The sequence below is a fragment of the Urtica dioica genome, chromosome 12 (genome assembly GCF_054948205.1).
Source record: "Urtica dioica subsp. dioica isolate 48M chromosome 12, U.dioica_male_clone48M_v1_H2, whole genome shotgun sequence".
NCBI classification, from domain to species: Eukaryota; Viridiplantae; Streptophyta; class Magnoliopsida; order Rosales; family Urticaceae; genus Urtica; species Urtica dioica.
In genome coordinates this window covers 9857921-9876567 of record NC_142767.1, presented here as the reverse complement: position 1 = coordinate 9876567, position 18647 = coordinate 9857921, and the positions used below count along the sequence as shown (strand labels likewise).

The 18647-nt window shown below is 35.6% G+C and overlaps 2 protein-coding genes across 2 annotated transcripts; one reads left to right on the top strand and one right to left on the bottom strand.

The window, feature by feature from the left end:
* Positions 1-4604: 4604 nt before the first annotated feature.
* On the top strand, positions 4605-7547 carry LOC149379009 (S-adenosyl-L-methionine-dependent methyltransferases superfamily protein). Its single transcript, XM_089602457.1, has 11 exons — positions 4605-4853; positions 4936-5014; positions 5133-5227; positions 5583-5654; positions 5759-5868; positions 6148-6270; positions 6347-6439; positions 6730-6798; positions 6894-6982; positions 7065-7162; positions 7226-7547. The coding sequence occupies exons 1-11, from the start codon at positions 4749-4751 to the stop codon at positions 7400-7402; spliced, it is 1110 nt and encodes a 369-aa protein (XP_089458583.1). The 5' UTR covers positions 4605-4748; the 3' UTR covers positions 7403-7547.
* An 85-nt stretch (positions 7548-7632) lies between these two features.
* LOC149379008 (pyruvate kinase 1, cytosolic-like) lies at positions 7633-13458 on the bottom strand. Its single transcript, XM_089602455.1, has 16 exons — positions 13215-13458; positions 12602-12698; positions 12250-12347; positions 11881-12036; positions 11191-11268; positions 10557-10688; positions 10220-10300; positions 9984-10055; positions 9713-9802; positions 9333-9477; positions 9158-9246; positions 8774-8869; positions 8567-8634; positions 8330-8429; positions 8093-8152; positions 7633-8010 (listed from the first exon to the last, which is right to left on the bottom strand). The coding sequence occupies exons 1-16, from the start codon at positions 13281-13283 to the stop codon at positions 7858-7860; spliced, it is 1584 nt and encodes a 527-aa protein (XP_089458581.1). The 5' UTR covers positions 13284-13458; the 3' UTR covers positions 7633-7857.
* Between the last annotated feature and the right edge of the window lie 5189 nt (positions 13459-18647).

Below are 18647 nucleotides of genomic sequence, written 5' to 3'. Positions count from 1 at the left end.
AGTCTTTTTATCTATGTTAAACTTAGTATGTGTTTTGAACTTATCTTTGTTTTTGAACCTATTAAGTGTTTTAGACATTTTGTTTATGTTTTTTGTATGATGTGTGAACTTATTATGTGTGTTGGAGACTTGAATTTGGAGTTTAAACTTATTATGTGTGTTTCAAACTAATTTTGTTACATGTGTGAAGTATGAATTTTATTTATTATATTAAGAATTATGCAACATTATTTTCGTCGGCATTTCCGTGTTTTATCAAAATTTCCATCGGCACAATTTTTTCAAATTTCCACATTTTTCCGTCGCAATTCCCATCAGTCACCGCAATTTCTGTTTTTTTAGACCATCGACACGAAATCGACTGTCGGCATTTCAATCCTTGATTTGGATTATGGTATTGAGATTGATTTGTAGTTAGATTTCTGAATTCTGTGTAAAAAAAAAAAAATTGGATATCAGACATTTGTAATTTCTTGTTGCTAATAAGTGGAAGTTTTATCTCCTAAATATTGTGTTTAAAGGGTTTTATTTTTAAAATAGTTCATTTTTATTAATGCCCACGAGAAAAAAATTATTATTTACACTTTTAAACTATATTAAATTTATTTAATATTAAAAATTTCATCTGTGAAAAAAAAATTGTTTAAAATTTAAAAATATACTATGCTTGAAAGAATTAAAAACTTCTTACTTGATAAAATGTTAAATTATATTCATGTAGCTTTCCTAACAAGAGCCGGCAATTTTACGCGGTTTAGTTGAGACTTGGTAGACCATGCAAGAATTGTTTGTAAGGATGTAGTCAAATCACATTTTCCGTTAAGAGCAATAAGAAAAATTTCAAAACTTAAAGGAAAAGAATGTCTCTCATGTGAATTTGTTGAACTAGAATCACTCGAGTCTGAGAACCTTAGTGGGAGACCCTATTTATTAGACGAGGGCGACCTCATGGTAGAATAATCCCTTGGATTCGATCCTTGCGTTATGCCTTTGCTGTATTTCTCGTTGGCATTTTGCATTTAAGAGTAGTCATATATCTTATATATTATGCACTTAAACCTTTGACATTCAACGAATCACAAGATTCTTCAAGAACCGTATGCGAAGTTTTCTCCTAAGATCCGGGATAGGTCAGTATACAACTTCTCCTAGGAAGGGAGAGTTCCCTTTTTTTTCTTTCCATATTCCAAATGCTAGGGCTTGCGTGTTGAAACCCTTAGGCTGAGATGAGTCACCCTACAACATTACCCTCCAGCTTCGGGTTCGGACTTGATCTCTTCCTTAAGAGTTCATGTCATGTGGACTAAGCCCAATTTTGACCACCCGTGTGGGTATTCTCCCTCGGGGCCATCCCCTCGGAGTTGATATTAGCTTTGAACTGGCTCATGCACAGAATACTTGAGATATAAAAAAAAAAAATTCTATTCTCTCTCCTTTTTTCTCTTTTATCTTTCTTCTTTTTTTCTTTTCCTCTCTTTTTTCATCCTAATATATAACCATGATTTCTGATCATCGTTGTTTTAAGGGATAATGTTTTTGTGGATAATTGCGTGATAAAAGACAAGCGATTATCAGTGTCTCTCGGTAAAGACAGTGGAATCGTTCGTCTTTTGAAGGTTATTAGGAACTCTTCTTTTAGCTTATTCCTAAGCATGGTGGTTGCTATTTGGCTGGTCGGTATCATGAAAGAATGTCAGGCTCACGTATCGTAGACTAGGTTTTGGATGAGGTACGTTGGAAATGGCTTCTCGATCATTGTGGACATTCTATATAACAAGAGAAACTCTATGATAAACTTTAAAGTGTCTCAAGGAAAATGCGGGATGATTCTTATTCCGGAGGGTTCAAGAAGAAATGGCTGAAGAGGATTCTCAAGTATTTTGAGCTTGGTCCTTAAACGATGGTTGGCACAACGTTAGAAGGTTTGAGGTCAAAAAAGGACATCAATTATGCAGAGGCGGTGCAAGGCCATAAAAGCTCTAGGAAGGAAGCGCAGTTCGGTCAAGCTCTGTATGTCTCTTATTCTAGAGGCCCGGTCTTTAATAAGAAAAGATGAACTTGGCTTTAGTGATCAGGAGACTAAATGGTTTCAACTCATGGAGGAGATAATTAACACTATCTCTAAAGGGGAAGTCTCGTTTTCTCCATTCTCAAGGAACAAAGATTTATTATGGTGCAAAGACGAGAAATCGAAATAGGCTATTTGAAGAAGGGAGTGGTGTTTATTAACAAGAAGAATGTTGCTAGAGTGTCATAACGGATCGTTAATGAATAGTGGGAAAGAAACCTTTTGAAGGTAAAAAAAACGTTTAGATTGGATTGGAAGGCCTTCCTTATGATCTTTGAATGTCCACACGCTAAGAACGATTGGAGGAATGTACGGTGGCATCATTCAGCTGGCTAAGGAGACTCTCAACTTCTCAGACACCAGGATCGTCAAAATCTAGGTTAAAGGCCACAAAAGTGAACTTATGTCTCCAATTCTGGAAATCTGTTACGTACGGTGCCAATCCGATTCTCCTCAACCTCTTCAATCTTGAAGACTTACCTAAGGGTCAGTTTTTTTCGACGCCAAAAAGAGGTAGCACCGACCAGACCGTCTCTTCCGGCGGGGCTTTCCTACCATCACAAGGTTTTAACGATAAACTGAAAAGAAGTGCAAGACAAAGAAGAAAGGATTGCGGCAAATTTCTAGGAAAAGAAGTAAGGCTAGTTGTTGCAGGCGTAGGCTTCGAGGAATAACTCATTACCTCTAATGCACTGGTTAGTCGCGTTTTTCCAGGAGCTTGAGAGTTGGAGAATACCCGTTGTGAGAGAGATGAAGGATTCTCAAACATCTCAGTCGTTCCTGACACTTCGCGCGGCTTGAGGATGACAGAAGACATAGTCGGTGAAGAAAATCCGTTGGAAAAGTCGAATGAGGAACCTCATGTGATTTTTAATTTGCATAATGCAAATAAGAAGTCTGTTGAAAATTTGCACGTGAGCAGTCATGTGCCTTTTAATTCACAAGCAGCAATGGGTTGTGAAAAGCCCGATCAGTCTCTAAACATATTAGCTATAATTTCGGCCTGAATCACTTGGATTTTCACTCCAAACTTGCTGAGCAAATTGTACTCATTCACCTAAATGACTGTAGCTCTAGGGAAATATATATATATATATATATATATATAGGGACCATGCAAATTTTATTAAGAGCCCTCACTTATGGGCGGAGGAAAATCGTGTTTACATGATAATTAAAAAAAAAAAAAGCAAAAAAGAGAAGACAGCATGATAGATAGATTATACAAAAATTTTGTGATATCTATACCCATTGCTATCTTTTACAATACTATTACGCAAACTACAAAAAAAAAAAAAAAATCATCAAATAGTGCAAAGTCAACTTGAATTAAAGAATAATCAAATTTACTTAAAGCATCCGCAGCCATATATCTCTCTCGATAAACATGAAAACGTGTACTAAGCCCTATATTTTTTTCATTTTTTCCATTCATTTTTTTTTTCCAGATTAATATCCATTCCAAAAATTTATTATACAACTTATTCTTACTCTAGTATATTAATTATATCAAATCAAATAGTGTTTAATCTCAACTTCCAAAGTCCTCATCGGTGATGAACTAAAAAAACCAGATCTAGATTTACCTAAAAAAAAAGTTTTACAGATCTAGATCTAAATCTCTCCCCTGGGGCCAGCTCGAACGGAGACTTCGGTCACCGTTTGGGTGTCGGCTTCGGGGGAGGAGGTACAACGGATTGAGACCGGTAAAAAGATTCGATTGAAGAGAATGGTGTTGGAGGCGTTGTGTTGCAGCGCGGTTCCTCGGAGGCAGAGGCATGGCGGCTCGGGTCCTCGACGACGGAGGCTCGTCCCCTCGGCGACAGCGGTGCGGCTCGTCTTCTTTGCGTCGATGGTGCGCCTCGGAGCCTCGGTGGCGAAGTGGCTCCGCTCCCCATCGACGGTGGTGCGGCTCGTCCCACGGCGACGGCAGAGCGACTATGTGCTTCGACGACAGCGGAGGGGCTCGGCTCCTCGGCGACAGTGGTGCAACGTGGTTCATCGGCAACAACACCGTGACGTGGCTCCTCGTGGCCATCATCCTCCCATCGTATCGGTGTTGGCTCTCGTGTGTCGGACTCTGGTTCCGATTTTAGATTTTCTTTTTAGTTTTAGTTTGTGTGTGAAACTTTTAATTTATTATTATGATTTGCTTGATTTTGGTTTATTATGGAGGCGGATTAGCCGTTGTCCCCTTTTCCGTTATGGATTTCATGTTAGAGTTTTCTCTATGCAGGCAGAAGAATCATCTTCTTCTTGGTCATCGGATCAAGGTTGATTGGATTTCTCCATCATCCGTTATGGATATTTTGAAAGAGCCATGTGTCTGCTCGATTTCTCTTGTGCTCGTTGTTCTTCCTTTTGTCGGAAGTATGCACAAAGTTGCACGATTATCTGAACCTAGTGTTAGATTCACTTCGACTTAGATATGTTGTGTTCCTTGTACTAAAATGTAATTCTCCTGTATTTATGGTATTTTACCCATTTCTAAATGAAAATCCGTTTATATTAAAATATATATATAGTGTTTAATCTCGACCCAAAACTCTATTTCTAACACTAAAACAAATATTGAAGTAATGCTGCTAGCCCAAAACTGCGTGAGATGTCCCTGAATTTTCCCTCAGACTTCTAACTAGTGCTGGTGAGGACATAAATCCACAGGCTCGCCGAGTGGACTATGAGTCACTCGTCGGTCACTCACCGGGCCGAGTCGACTCACCATCGTCTCTACGAGTTCGCTAAATCTGCCCTCGTCAAGATCTTCGTCCATCCCTATGCCACTGTACGTCTCTCTCTCTCTCTCTCTCTCTCTCTCTCTCTCTCGGCTCTAACAATGGCTTCTCTTTTGTGTGAAATTAATGAAGGTATGTGATTTGTACTGTGGAGGAGGAGTTGAAGCAGAGAAATGGGACGTAGCTCAAATTGGCCATTACATTGGAATCGGTAACCATAGAATTTACTTCAATTTAACAGTCACAGTTGTTTTTGCTGTACATAATAATAAATAAAAAGGAAATGGATTGTTCTGGGTTTGATCGTTCATTTTTTTTCGTTTACTTAGATGTTTCTTCGTCTGGGATTAGCCAAAGAAGAGAAGCGTGGGAGAGTGTGAGAAAAGTATACACTTTTGAGTTTTTCGAGGTCGACCCTTGCATGGTGAGAACTCATATAACTCTCATGCTTCTCATTGATCACTAAACTCTCCATATATCACCAAAACAGAACTGCCATATAGACTCTCGCATCTTACCAGCTTGCTATGAGACCGTATTGTTTACATGGGTTTGTGAGATTATGTGATCATTCATCAAGTCTAGGCAAAGTTGTTTGTTTGCGTAGCCTTTTAGTTTGATTATGATTATGGAGTTTATAAATGTATCCAGCTTTGTAAGCTCAGAGATCACTGTTTGGCATTGACGAGGATCGAGTTCTTACTTTTGTGTTTCGCGACTCATAATCATATCAGTCTTCCTATGGGTTGGCCTTTTAATCCATGATTAATCTTTTGCAGGAAAACATAGAAAAGCATTTGCAGGAAAAGAGCAATTCAGCTGATTTTGTTTGCTGCTTGCAACACTTGCAGGTTTATGGAATGAATCAACCTAAAATTCAATTGTACATTCATCAAAATATGCAGTGTTATCCTCTAAAATCTGAAATAATTTTTTTTTTCCTTCTCCGTTGCAGCTCTGTTTTCAAACTGAGGAGAGAGCACGTAGACTTTTACATAACGTATCGTCTTTGTTGAAACCGGGTGGTTACTTTTTCGGTATAACTCCTGACTCATCTACAATATGGTACGAAGTTAGGCTAGCCAAAATTGATTTCATAACTCTATACAATAACCCAATAATCTGGTTGTAGTCACTTCCATCTTGGATTTGCTTACTTCATTACTTTATCAGAATTCCATATATTTTTGTGTGCTTTAACCAAAACTGCTTAGATTTTTTTACTGACCTGATTAAGTACAATATGGTTTAGCTTTTGTGCTTTAATAATTATAATTGACCAACGGGCAAGCAAGAATCATTTACATGAGCTCATACTTATAATCGCGATCTTTGTGATGACAGGGCAAAGTACCAAAAGAATGTTGAAGCATATCACAATAGAAGCAACAGCATGAAACCCAACATTGTTCCCAATTGCATTCGCTCAGAAAGTTATATGATTACGTTTGAGATCGAAGAGGAAAAGTATGTAAATTTACATTCGTGACACTTACATTAGAATTATTGTTATAGTTTATCTGGCTTTACATCTTCTTTTCAGGTTCCCATTGTTCGGCAAGAAGTACCAGCTGAAATTCGCCAATGACAGTTCTGCAGAAACCCATTGCTTGGTACACTTTCCGAGTTTCATCAGGTTTGGCTTCTCTTGGGTAAACTATTTAGGAGTTAATTGGAGACCAACCAAATAGCAATGCTTACTGATTCAATAGATTATTTGAAATTTATCAAAATTTGTGTAAAGTATTTATGAGTTATTAAATTTGATTATAAAGTCGAGCATCCTGTTCATAATAATAAAAATCCACCCCTTTAGATATATCATTTAGAATAACATTCATAAATGATATGTTTTCGCTCAATCAACCAAATAGTAGATTGTGTACACAGCTTCTCAGATCCTATGATATGTTTTCACTCACCCAGGTTGGCAAGAGAAGCTGGTCTTGACTACATTGAGATTCAAAACCTGACCGAATTCTACGATGATAACAGGTTTGTCAACACTTCTGTTCCTAATACTCGATACCTCCATCATCTTATTTTGAAACTTATTATTCTTTTTTTTTTTTCCTTTGTGACGAATTAAGACAACAATTAGCGAGCATGGTTATGGGTTACTGCCCAAACCTGGTAGACCCGAGAGCCAGACTTCTTCCACGGTCGTATGACGTGCTAGGTGATTAGCTTTCTTTGGATTCTCTTCTTTACTAGGTTTGTCACTTGTCACATCGATTCCTCATTTTTAGTATCTTTTGCAGGTCTGTATACGACATTTATATTTCAGAAACACGATCCAGATGTTGCACCACCTATCCCGACCCCATCGATTCAAGAACCAGCTTACACTCATGAGGAGGCAAGTGTGTTTTTTCCCTCTTTAAAAACGTAAGAAAAAAAAAATTAAAAGTTGGTGTTGCAGAGAGAGTGGCAAGGAAGTGGATGGACGGACGATGAGGTGGCGGGACTCGGGGATATTCCGATGATAGGGGTCCCGCCGCCACCCGCTGGGCTTGGGAACATCAGCGAGCAAAAGGGAATTTTGGGTCCCGGACCCGCCGAGCTTCGTTTCGCCGAAACAAAATTAGGCTTTTCTTAATCACACCTTTTTTTTTTCTTTCTTTTTTTTTTGTAGTATGTGGATTTGTTGTGTTGTTAATTTAGGAAGTCAGAGACATGTAATCTTTCCCAAATGGAATGCATAGATCACTGGATGGTTAATTGATTGGTCATATTTGTTGGTGCGAAGTTCAAAGATTGCAAAAGAATACTCTCTCACTCTCTTACAAGGCTAAAATATGCGTATTAGAGTAAAAGAAAAAAAACAAATTGAGGAAAATGTTGACCTTATTTTTCTTCATTGGCCAGTCAGATACACAATCGTTTCTGTTTCACATGTTTTGCCCAAGACAAGAACCAACAGTGTATTAGAACGGGTGTTATTTCAAAGTGTGTGGAGCGAGTGAATTAGAATTCGTCAAGTGAGATTGCACTGAGCATCTCTGCTTATTTGCAAAATTAAACACATAAAAAGGACATATTGCAAAACTGCTGCTAATTTTCGAGCTCAATGATTTTGATCACCGATGCATCACTGACTTTCTGACAAACGACGACTCGATCGTGTGGCTTTAAAAGACCTAAAGCCCTGCCGTGATCCAAGGCAATCTTAAGAATGGACTCATTCGTCGCACTCCTAGTCTTGGCCTGCAAATCACAATTCCAATTTTAAGATTTAAATTCGAGACAAGTAATTGATAACGCAATATAATATGAGAGCATGTCTTACAGGATGCCTAGGGTCTGCGAGCATAGGGAAGAGGCCTCTGACTATTAGTGATTGCCTCGCCTGCAATAAAATCACCGAAATCAGCATCAAGTATAAATCATGATGAGTTTAACTTTTTTCTTTCAATAGTGGAAAACTTGTTTTTAATGAAACACAAACTGAGGGTTGCGATAATAAAATTAAATTAAAAATAAAAACACCACAAACTGGGTCAGCTTCTTTCGAGGGATGACAAACCTCAAAGGCGCCAGTAAATGTCCAACGTAGTTGGTTACTCTTTACAAGAGGGATGACGACTGAAATCACAGGCATCATAGGCCGATATTTGGCAATCAACCTACAAAGAATACCAGAAAAAGAATGAAAACAATCTCCATAAATATCTAGAGAACAACCATTGAATGAAATTAAATTTTAAAAAAAAAAAAAAAAAAAAAAAAAAAAAACAAACAAACGAGGGAGGGGAGAAAATACCTTGCAGCTCTTCCAGAAGAAGTGAAGCAAATTATTATTGACGCCTTCACCTTAATTGCTGCGCCTACCTGCAATTTACAAAAATGTAAGTCAACGAGAGCACTCATATGAGAGGATACCCTTCGGAAAATATAATCAAGCCAACTAATGAACCCACTAACATACATTAATGAAAGTATAAAATAAACGAGTGGGTGTGAAACATACTGCTGAAGATGCAATGGATTCCAAATGGGACATTGGCTCGCCAACATATTTCGAAGCCCTCTTGAAATACAGATCCTGATTGAAGACCTTTTCTGCCTGCAAACAGGATTCAAACAAAATAACACCATTTTGTTATTATTTCCACAAGTCCATAAATTAATCTAGCTCTTTTCTATTGTCAACCACATAGTTTCCCTAACACTCAGTAATTGCATTACATGAAGGAATGTTTTGGTCTCTATGGTGTGGAAAGAATATACGAATATTTTAAGAAGACAATAGAATACTCACTATTAGATTTATCAACTTTGATATAACATGGAGACAAACATTATCTCAAGGAAACGCATCTCAGTGAGTGTCTGCGTGAAAAGATCTTTTTACCTCGGCACAAATCTTTCCAACAATGGAAATAGTTTCAATAGGGTAAAGCCCCCGCAGAGTCTCAGCACCTAGAAGAATGGCATCACTTCCTGAACCAAAACAATAAATATAAATACACTAATTTATGTGAATCTTATCAGAATATTATTTGGCAATACCAGAAAATCAATATTACCATCTAATACTGCATTTGCAACATCGGTGGCTTCAGCACGAGTGGGCCTTAGATTTTCAGTCATACTGTCCACAACACGAGTCACCACTGCCGGCTTCCCAGCCATGTTGCATTTGTGAACAGCTGCCTTTTGGAATAGAAACACCTGTAACATCACCCACAAAATCATTGCTATAATTCTCATCATATATTCCAGCCATGTCCTAATTATAAACGTGTGTGATCTGGTTGTACTCTTTGAGATCATGCCTGTCTTCTTGTAATTTTAAATAACTTATTCATCTGTTCAGTATCGAGACTTTTAAGAAAGCAAGATAAACAATGTTCTTTATGATATATGAGTATTACTTTAGTATCAGAGTTTTAATGTAATATCTGACCTTCTCTGGTGGAAGATCGATTCCCAAATTTCCACGAGAGAGAATAATTCCATCTGCTTCTTGCAGAATCTCGTCAAAATGAGTTAAACCCTTGAAAGGTAGAGAAACGTTAAAGTGAGGCACACACAAAGTCAATGTAACACAATATTTTTGGCACCATCAATCCAGTGTACACAGAAAGGGCATGCATAATGCAACCACTCATCGCAGACTCAGTTCGATGAAAGATAGAAACTGATGTCTCAATTGAGGAATTCTGTCTGTGACTCACCTCAATGTTTTCGATCTTGGCATAAATTTGAGTTTGGTTGAGGTCACCCAACTTAGAAATAAATTGACGAGCCTACATAACAAAAAGGAAAGCCAAAAATTGTAGTTGAAGAGCAATATGTAAGAGATATATAACTGGCGACAGAATAAAGCAAGAAATTAATATAAATTTAATGTCTTTCTTCCAAATTATTCACATATTATAAGGAAAAATGATCCAGTAGAAATAGCCCTCACCTGACGAACATCTTCAGCATGCCTAGTATATGACAATGAGAGGAAGTCAATATTGTTTTGAACACCCCATGTGCGGATAACCTGCATAATTCAATCCAAGCGAATATATATGTTCAGTCTCATTCTCTATATCCTAGAAAATTTACAGTTAAAATTGATTCGGCATGCATCAGCAAGTAGCATTCTACGTTTAGGATTATGCAAGCACTATTTTATCCCTTGGAGTTCTCCTTTTCTATGTTGTGATTTCGTAAGATTTATGTTGGTTATGAATAAAATCAATCAATAAATAATTCACAACTGGCTAAGTGTGTGCGATGTGATTTACAGGACTGACCTTCTTATCATTATCAGTAAGCGTAGGAAGATCAATATGAATTTGAGAAACATGCAATGTATACAATGATCCAGCCAGGGTAGCAGAGTTCTTTATAAGACAAACCACATCATTGCCAGTCACCTCAGTTACCTGTGTTATAGAAAGAAGGAATAAAAAATAAAAAATAAAAAATAAAAAATAAAAGAGAAACCTTGGGGTCATCTTTCAATCCTCACTTCTCTTGTAAAATGATGAGCTTTCCATTATCATTACCACGTTCCTGTGTTAACTTTAATTTTCTTTACATTTGGAAAACTAAAGGAATTCTTTCCGAGTGTCTGATGCAAGGTATCCGATATCAGAAAAAAGAAGGTTTTTCCTCCTAAATTGTAGGTGTGATAAAGTACTGATTAGCATTTACAATTTTATTTTATTTTATTTTATTGTGATAACCGTGAGAATCCAGGCTGAGCCAACTAGGCCTTAGCAGTTCGACAATGAGATCATCCCAGTGGTCCCAAGGCTTTTAGTTTATGGGGAATCGAACCTGGGACGTGTGCCTATCCACACATCCATGCATTCATCCTTACCACTAGACCAACTCCTCCTCATCAGCCTTCACAATAGAACTCGTTTTAGTACTTTTTCTTACCTCCAACCATACTGAAGTCGTTTCACTTCCTGTGAAAAGGTATTGACCAATAAATATCGTGTCTCCCTTTTTCACTGCCTGAAAAAGGATCAGAACAGAAGCCACATCAACACCAAACAGATATGTAGCATAAGGAAAGAAAAAGCTTATGATTATGATGAGAGCCATATGAAACTACAAACAACTATCACAGAAAAAAATAAGGAAAGAAACGATGAAGTGATATAGACAATATGAAACAAAATTTCCCAGTCTATTGCTCTAGAACATCTGAAATTTCCCATTTTTCATAATCAAATTATGTTCACTCCAAATAACTACAGACAATTGAAAAATCATTATTTCCAGAATTTGACTCGGTATCTGATGAAACAAGTGTGTAAGGATTCGTAAATGAGTGCAATGAAGAGATCAAAACAGATAGTACACATGTACACACACACAAACTAGATTTTGGATCTTCTGTGATCCAAAAAGACAACAAAACTAGGACACTAAGTTTCTCTGCATAAAAAGACTCGAAACCGAGAAATCCAAATCACTCTCATCTTACTAATTTGGTAACTGACTAGCATTTCCTTAGTTTTCTTTTGGGATTGAAAAGAAAGGGCTAAATGTTCGGAGGTCTTATAATAATAGAACATCAATAAGTAAAGGAGTCTATAAGAAGTAAAGCAGCATAAGCCAAACCTTGGCCAGCCCCATAAAATTTATGGGCAAGAGATTTGAAGTAGCCTCTTTCTCGTGGTCAGGTGTTAGGACAACCAAGGTATCTTCCAGAAGGGAAATGGGTTGCTCCGTTTTATTGAACACTTGCAACTCGGGGCCCACTGTATCCAGCATAATCTGAAAATGATAAAATAAAATAGAAAGAAAAGAGCTCAAGAGAATCAAACTACACCATGTTGGATGCAAGCCAAAAATAATTGCGCAAATTAAAATCCAATGTAGAAGTAATCTTCCATTCAATCTAAACAAGAACAAAAGATTCTCCAGCTAGAGTCCGAGTAGAAAAGAAAACAACAAAACTATACAGAACACAAGAACAAAAAACCATACCGCGCACAGCTTCTGCGTCTTCTTGATTGCCTTTTTCAGATTATCCAATGTCTCTTGGTGATATTTATTATCACCCCATGAGAAATCAAACCTTGCCACTAGATTCCGGAAAAGCCGAGCAAGTTAGAAGAGTCGGATAATTAAACTCAATGACTTATGAAGAAATACCAACCCATTTCTTATAACCAGTAGAAAATTAATGAGAGTTCGAAACTAAATTAAGGCTACCCAACATCACAAGGTGACACATTAATTGCTTTGATAGCTAAAAAAGTCAAACAACTATTAAGCACATTTCCTTAGCTACTAAACAGACATGAAGAACATAGACAAAATATTCGGGGGTAAATACCAGACATTCCTGCGATGAGGCAGTCAGAAATTGTCTCAACTGATCGCGAGTTCGGACCAAGTGTCCCCACTATCTTCGTCATTGCAGGAAATACGGTCTGCAGAATTAACAGTCACCAATGAGTTCATCGAATTCATAAATCTTGTTACGAGTCACCTCAAACAAATATCAGGAAAATTAAAGACTATGTACTCATAATGTTTCCGTTTAAGGATCTGAAATACTTTAATTCCCCGGAAATTCACGAGAATAAACCAGCTTAGTTTTTTTTTTCCGTTTAAGTGAAAGTGGACTTTGTAATTTCAACAAGGATCGCAGACACATGAGCCAATATTAGTAACTCAAAACCAGATCACACTCTAATCTAAACAATTTATTAGTACAGCTCAATTCAGTATTTCAGTCAACCGAGTTCTCCTCGAATTTTACTTTCTTTTTTCCCACGTTTTACGTCACCAACAAAGCAACAAAATCAAGATCGCATAAATTGTGAGAAAAATGATGTAATAAAAAAAAAATCTGTGCACATCTTCTTTTTTTTTTTTTTTTTTTTTTTTTATCAAATCAAACAACAAGAAACGCGAGAGCAAGAAAGAAAGATAAAATTACGCACGGGCTTAGCATGCTCGAGAATTGAAGCCATTCTTATAGGCTCCTCGAGAAGCAAGTTATTGGCTTGCATTTTGTTTTTTTGAGGTTCAGAGAGGGAGAGAGAAATGAAGAAGATATGGCTTTTTTTGAAGGGGAAAAAGAGTTGTGAGACTGGATTTTTGTTTTGAGTGAGAAAGAAGAAGTGGAGAGAGAGAGAGAGAGAGCAAACGAGCACTGGTTTTGGTGGTATACTTAGTATACTGTTCTTTTTTCGACACGTGTCTTTATGCCACCGATTAATTGGTGACTTTCCTCTATGGTTTGGACTTTGGTGGTTCGGTATTACAGACACAGTGGTATTGTCATTGGCTCCTTCAAAAAATCACAAGGAATTAATGATGACTAAGTTTTCACACTTTTTAATTAGAGAAATGCTTTACAGCTCACTACTTTGAACTACCCACTCAATTGTTGACACGTGGACAGATTCAATTGTTGACACGTGGACAGATTTGTCCACGTATCAACAGTTGAGTGGATAGTTCAAAGTAGTGAGTAGTGCCAAATAGCATTGCTCAATTAATTATCATAATTAATATACACAGTGGTTTTTTATAGAGATTTGTAAACAACTAGCCACTTGAGGAGAGAAGTTTTAAAATAATAGCCCAACTATTAGTTTATTAGGGAAATAGCCCAAATTATTTTGAGTTTCCAAAATTGTCCTTTACCCCCAATTTCGTACGTTTTATTCCTCCAGACCCACCTCTTCTTCTTCTTCTTCTTCTTCGTCTTCGTCTTCTGTGGAGCGAGTTCTACAAGCCTAGCACACCATTCCCGGACCGTGAAGCTCGAAAATATAATCTCTGCCATGAAGAATCACACTCCGACCAGCGATTTCCTTTTGGACTCTCTCCCCGTCGCCGAGCCTCCGGCGATCAAAGATCCGACGGCGAGTCGACGGGATCGCCCACGCGCCGCCGCTTCGGAGAAGGGGAAATGGCTTCTCCAGGCGTTTGTCGTCGTTCCCGGTGCCGGAGTCGAGCTCCGCGACGGCGATTGCGTCAAGATCGGCGAGGCGACCTCGATCTTGGCCAAATCTGAGACATGTATGTTGTTTTTCAAATGGTAAATATTATTTACTATCGAACGGCGATTTGTAAATATTATTTACTATCAAGGTTATGATTTGGACAAATTGGAACGAGCCGACGAGTATGTGTAACATTACTGCAGCTATTTTTCATTTTGCACGTTTTACTATGAAAGATGAAGAGAAGAGATCACACTATAAACGACGTTGACTTTCTCGCTTCAAGATGTTGGTTTTTTCAAATGGTAAATATTATTTACTATCGAACGGCGATTTGTAAATATTATTTACTATCGAACGGCGATTTGTAAATAATATTTACTATCGAACGGCGATTTGTAAATAATATTTACTTATCATTTTTATGAATAATCTAACCCAAAATCGTTCGGAGATGACGTCTAGGGTTCAGTTAATAATATTTACTTACAATTTAATGGTTAATCTAACACAAAATTGAGCGGGGATGAGGTCTAGGGTTTCAGTTTGGGTGTTTTATGAGATCGCAAAGAATTGTTAATAATATTAACTAACCAATTTACTTCGTCGGCGCCGGAAGTGGAGAGATTGAAGGATTTGAAATTACCAGAGATTGAAGGTTGAGATACTCACCATTTTTTCTTCGTCGGCTTCGGAAGTGGAGAGACCGTCGGTTTCGTGTTCGTGAATGAGGGTAAAAGAAATTCGTTTGGCGGAGAGGTTTGTTTCGAATGAGGGAATTGTGTTTTGCGCTCTATTATTTGAACTAAGGGTAATATAGGAATATTAAATTGTTTGGTAGTGGATTGAGCTACTTACTTAAATTTTGTGATAGTTGGGCTATAATTTTAATAGAGGGGGTCAATTTGGGCTAGATACCTAGCCGCCCCTTTTTTATATTGTACCCTTTTTATAATAAATTATCATAAATTTTTATGTTGTTCCTATTCAATCCTCTCTCTTTTTATCTTCTCCCATTTCACTTTATTTAGAAGAATTATATAATCTAAAACACTTTATATCTCATTTCCTTTTAGGCCATCTCTAACTCATAAGATCAAATTGGTGTAACTTTTACACCAAATTAATGCAACTACCGTGTTTACATCTCCAATTTATAACACCAAATCTCACACACAAAAATATTTTCTTTTTATACTTTTTTAATATTATTTCCTATCAATAACATATCAACCCAATCTATTAAAAGCATCTACAACCCAAAACTCCATAAATGCATTTTTTGCACTTCAAAATGCAGTTTATATCACTTCAAACAGTATTTTATCTTCAAACTTATACTCCCTTTTTAGCACTAAAAAAGCATATTCCATATGTTTTTATAATATTTTAATAATTTTAACTTCCTAATCATTACATTATGGTGTATATATATATATATATATATATATATATATTTAACTTGTACTTTTTGTATCCAATCATACTATATAATTTTTTACATATTATATAAATTTAAAATGATAATTTGACTCTCCAATAAATATGAAGTAATATATTTTTTATAATATAAACACACGTTACATATAATATATAAATATTCGACAAACAATTACAAAGTGTAGTGCATTAGACGAATATATTGATTAGAACTTTACATATATAAAAAAAAACCATAAACTATAGATAACAAAAATAAATAAATAAACATAAATAATTTATTATTTAGTCTTATTCATTAATATACTTTTCTCATACATGATCTATCAATGCGTTTACGTTTAACTTTGTTATGTCTTATGCTTATCATATTGTTTGCACTTGACTTTGTAATGTATTATTTTGACAATTTATTTATTAGGGTATTAATTTTTATATATGTCACGTAATTTAATGACTACTTTTGATTGATATTCATACCAAATTAGTATAACATAAAAATATTTTGTGATAAATTAATATAATTACATAATAAATATTAAAATATAATAAATGATTTAAATATTGTTAAAATTCCACTCCAAAATGGAGTGGAATGAATAGTGAAACTCTATATTTGGAGTTTCCCTATTCACTCACTCAATTGACCGGAAAATAAGGTTGGATTGGAGCAAATCCAACTTTATTTTGTCACATTCGACTTCATTATATAGTGAGTTGGAGATGGTCTAATTTATTATGTCAATAGTAATATTATAAATAGTATATTATTATTCTATATCAATAATATTAAATTAATTTACAATAATACAAAATATTATATAAATATTCCGAAATGAACATTTTTATTTAATAAAAAAACAATGAATTAAAAAAAATTAATTTAATTTTGTATTTTTATTTATTTTATGCATGCACTTGTATTTTTTTTTATTATGTCGTGTGTTTAGTTTTATTTTTATTGAGGTTGAATATGTATTTGTATTAGTATAATTGTCGTGGTACTTTATTTATTATGTATTGCGTTTAATTAATGTTATGTAATTTATTAATTTTATCTCATTTACTCTCTTTTTTAATTGAGAATATGTATTTTTATATAAGTTATTTGAATTGGGGTCAAAATAATAAATTAATTGTTAGAGTGAATTTACAATTAATAATTGTGGTATATCAATTTTTGTGTAGTGAATAGTCTCACACTAAATTTAGTGTGGAACTATTTATCTACACAAAATTTGGTGTGAGTTTGAGCAAACTCACACCAAATGTGTCACTTTCCACACCAAATTTAGGATGGGTTGGAGTTGATCTTAGGGCAAGTTGGACAATTAGGAATTCTGAATTTTGTTAGTTCATTGTTTATGGAGGTTTCATGACTAAGAAAATAAGATTATGTTCTCGATAAAAAAAAATGAGAAAATTCTTTTTGTTTCTTGAAAAACTTTAAAAGTGATCCAACTTGTTATAATTTTTTAATGAATTTTGGATTGTAATAATGTTTAACAAAGCGCATATGAGTTATGTAATAATGGTTGATTTAACTTCACTTTTTTTGTCTATCACAATATGAAATATTTGCTTATTCTAATAAATGTTTAGATGGTCCCAAAAAATATTATAATCATAATAATAATAATAAACAATTTTATGGATGCCGGATCTATGACATTGCTTCTTCAAATAAATGTTTAAATAACTTTTTAGTTTTTATAAATTAAAAAACAAGTCTTTATGGACAATAGTCAAAGTTATGACCTTAACTTTAAATTGTGGGCCCAAATATGCATTCTCTCTCTCTCTCTCTCTCTCTCTCTCTCTCTCTCTCTCTCTCTCTCTCTCTCTCTCCCTCCCTCCCTCCCTCTCTCTCTCTCTCAAAAAATTCTTTAATATTTAAACTACATTGTTTCCATGTTGAAAGTTAAGTTTTTCAAAATTTGTCCGAGCCTTCCATTTCTCTCGACTTTCTTCGAATTTTCACAAATTAATTACAATTTTGTTCTTTAAAAGAAACGACAACGTCAAGCCATTTTGCAGCTGAACGATATGTCATTTCGCCGGATTTCGAACGACATCCAATGACGAAACGACAAATTGTGTCACAAATTTTGCTCCGGCAGCTATCTCACCGGCGAAAGTCATCAATTTTCGCCGGCATTTAAAACCTTCTTAAAACTTCTACGGCCCGAACTGGTGCTGGAAATATTTGTTTGGTTTGATAAGACTACATTTACATTCATAATTCCATTCTAAATTCATATAATATATATATATATATATATATATATATATATATATTTGTTTAGGTTGAGAGAAAAAACTACATTTCTATTCTAATGAAATTTATTTGACACACAATCTGATTGGTATGTTTGGTCCATGATTACCTTAAATGGCACAACAATCGTGTATAAAAAGCATCGCAAAGCCTGAAATCTTTCTGTCCTAAACCCTTGCTGATTTTACTCTCTTCTGCGGCGCGATGTTTATTCGTTTGGTAATGTTTCTAGATTCTTCTTATTCCTTTGTTTTCTTCAATTGGTGTTCAGCCACACGCCTTTGATTCTCTGCAGTGCCATTGTCTAATCTGAATCGCAAATGAATTTCTAATTTTTTAATACAAATTTTTTTAGGTGTCTTGTTGTCTTTGTTCATAAATATTATCTAATTGGTTATAGAGAAGGTCGGTCTTTGTTGCTTCTTATTTGTCCAAGAGACGATTCGATTGATGCGTTGTACTTTTGTTGCGTTAATCATGAACGGAATTTTGAATAATAATGTAATCTTGATTTGTACCAAGAGGGAAACAATTTTTTTAAAGTCATGATATGCTCTACAGATTTGATTAAAACTATTGGATTGTGTATTTTCATTCATGAAAGAAATGTGAGACTCTTTGTTTATTTTGTTACAATTGTTTTCCACGCTCAGATTCACGCTATGGAGACTTTGATGGTTGATGAAGGCAAAGATTCCGAGGAC

Excerpts from the sequence above, each read along its gene's own strand:
- LOC149379009 (XM_089602457.1), top strand. The coding sequence starts at position 4,749 with ATGAGTCACTCGTCGGTCACTCACCGGGCCGAGTCGACTCACCATCGT. Across the intron at positions 5,228-5,582 it reads TCGAGGTCGACCCTTGCATG|GAAAACATAGAAAAGCATTT; the intron begins GTGAGAACTCAT and ends AATCTTTTGCAG. Across the intron at positions 5,869-6,147 it reads CCTGACTCATCTACAATATG|GGCAAAGTACCAAAAGAATG; the intron begins GTACGAAGTTAG and ends TTGTGATGACAG.
- LOC149379008 (XM_089602455.1), bottom strand. The coding sequence starts at position 13,283 with ATGCAAGCCAATAACTTGCTTCTCGAGGAGCCTATAAGAATGGCTTCA. Across the intron at positions 9,478-9,712 it reads TCGATCTTCCACCAGAGAAG|GTGTTTCTATTCCAAAAGGC; the intron begins GTCAGATATTAC and ends GTGATGTTACAG. Across the intron at positions 9,247-9,332 it reads TGCAAATGCAGTATTAGATG|GAAGTGATGCCATTCTTCTA; the intron begins GTAATATTGATT and ends GTTTTGGTTCAG.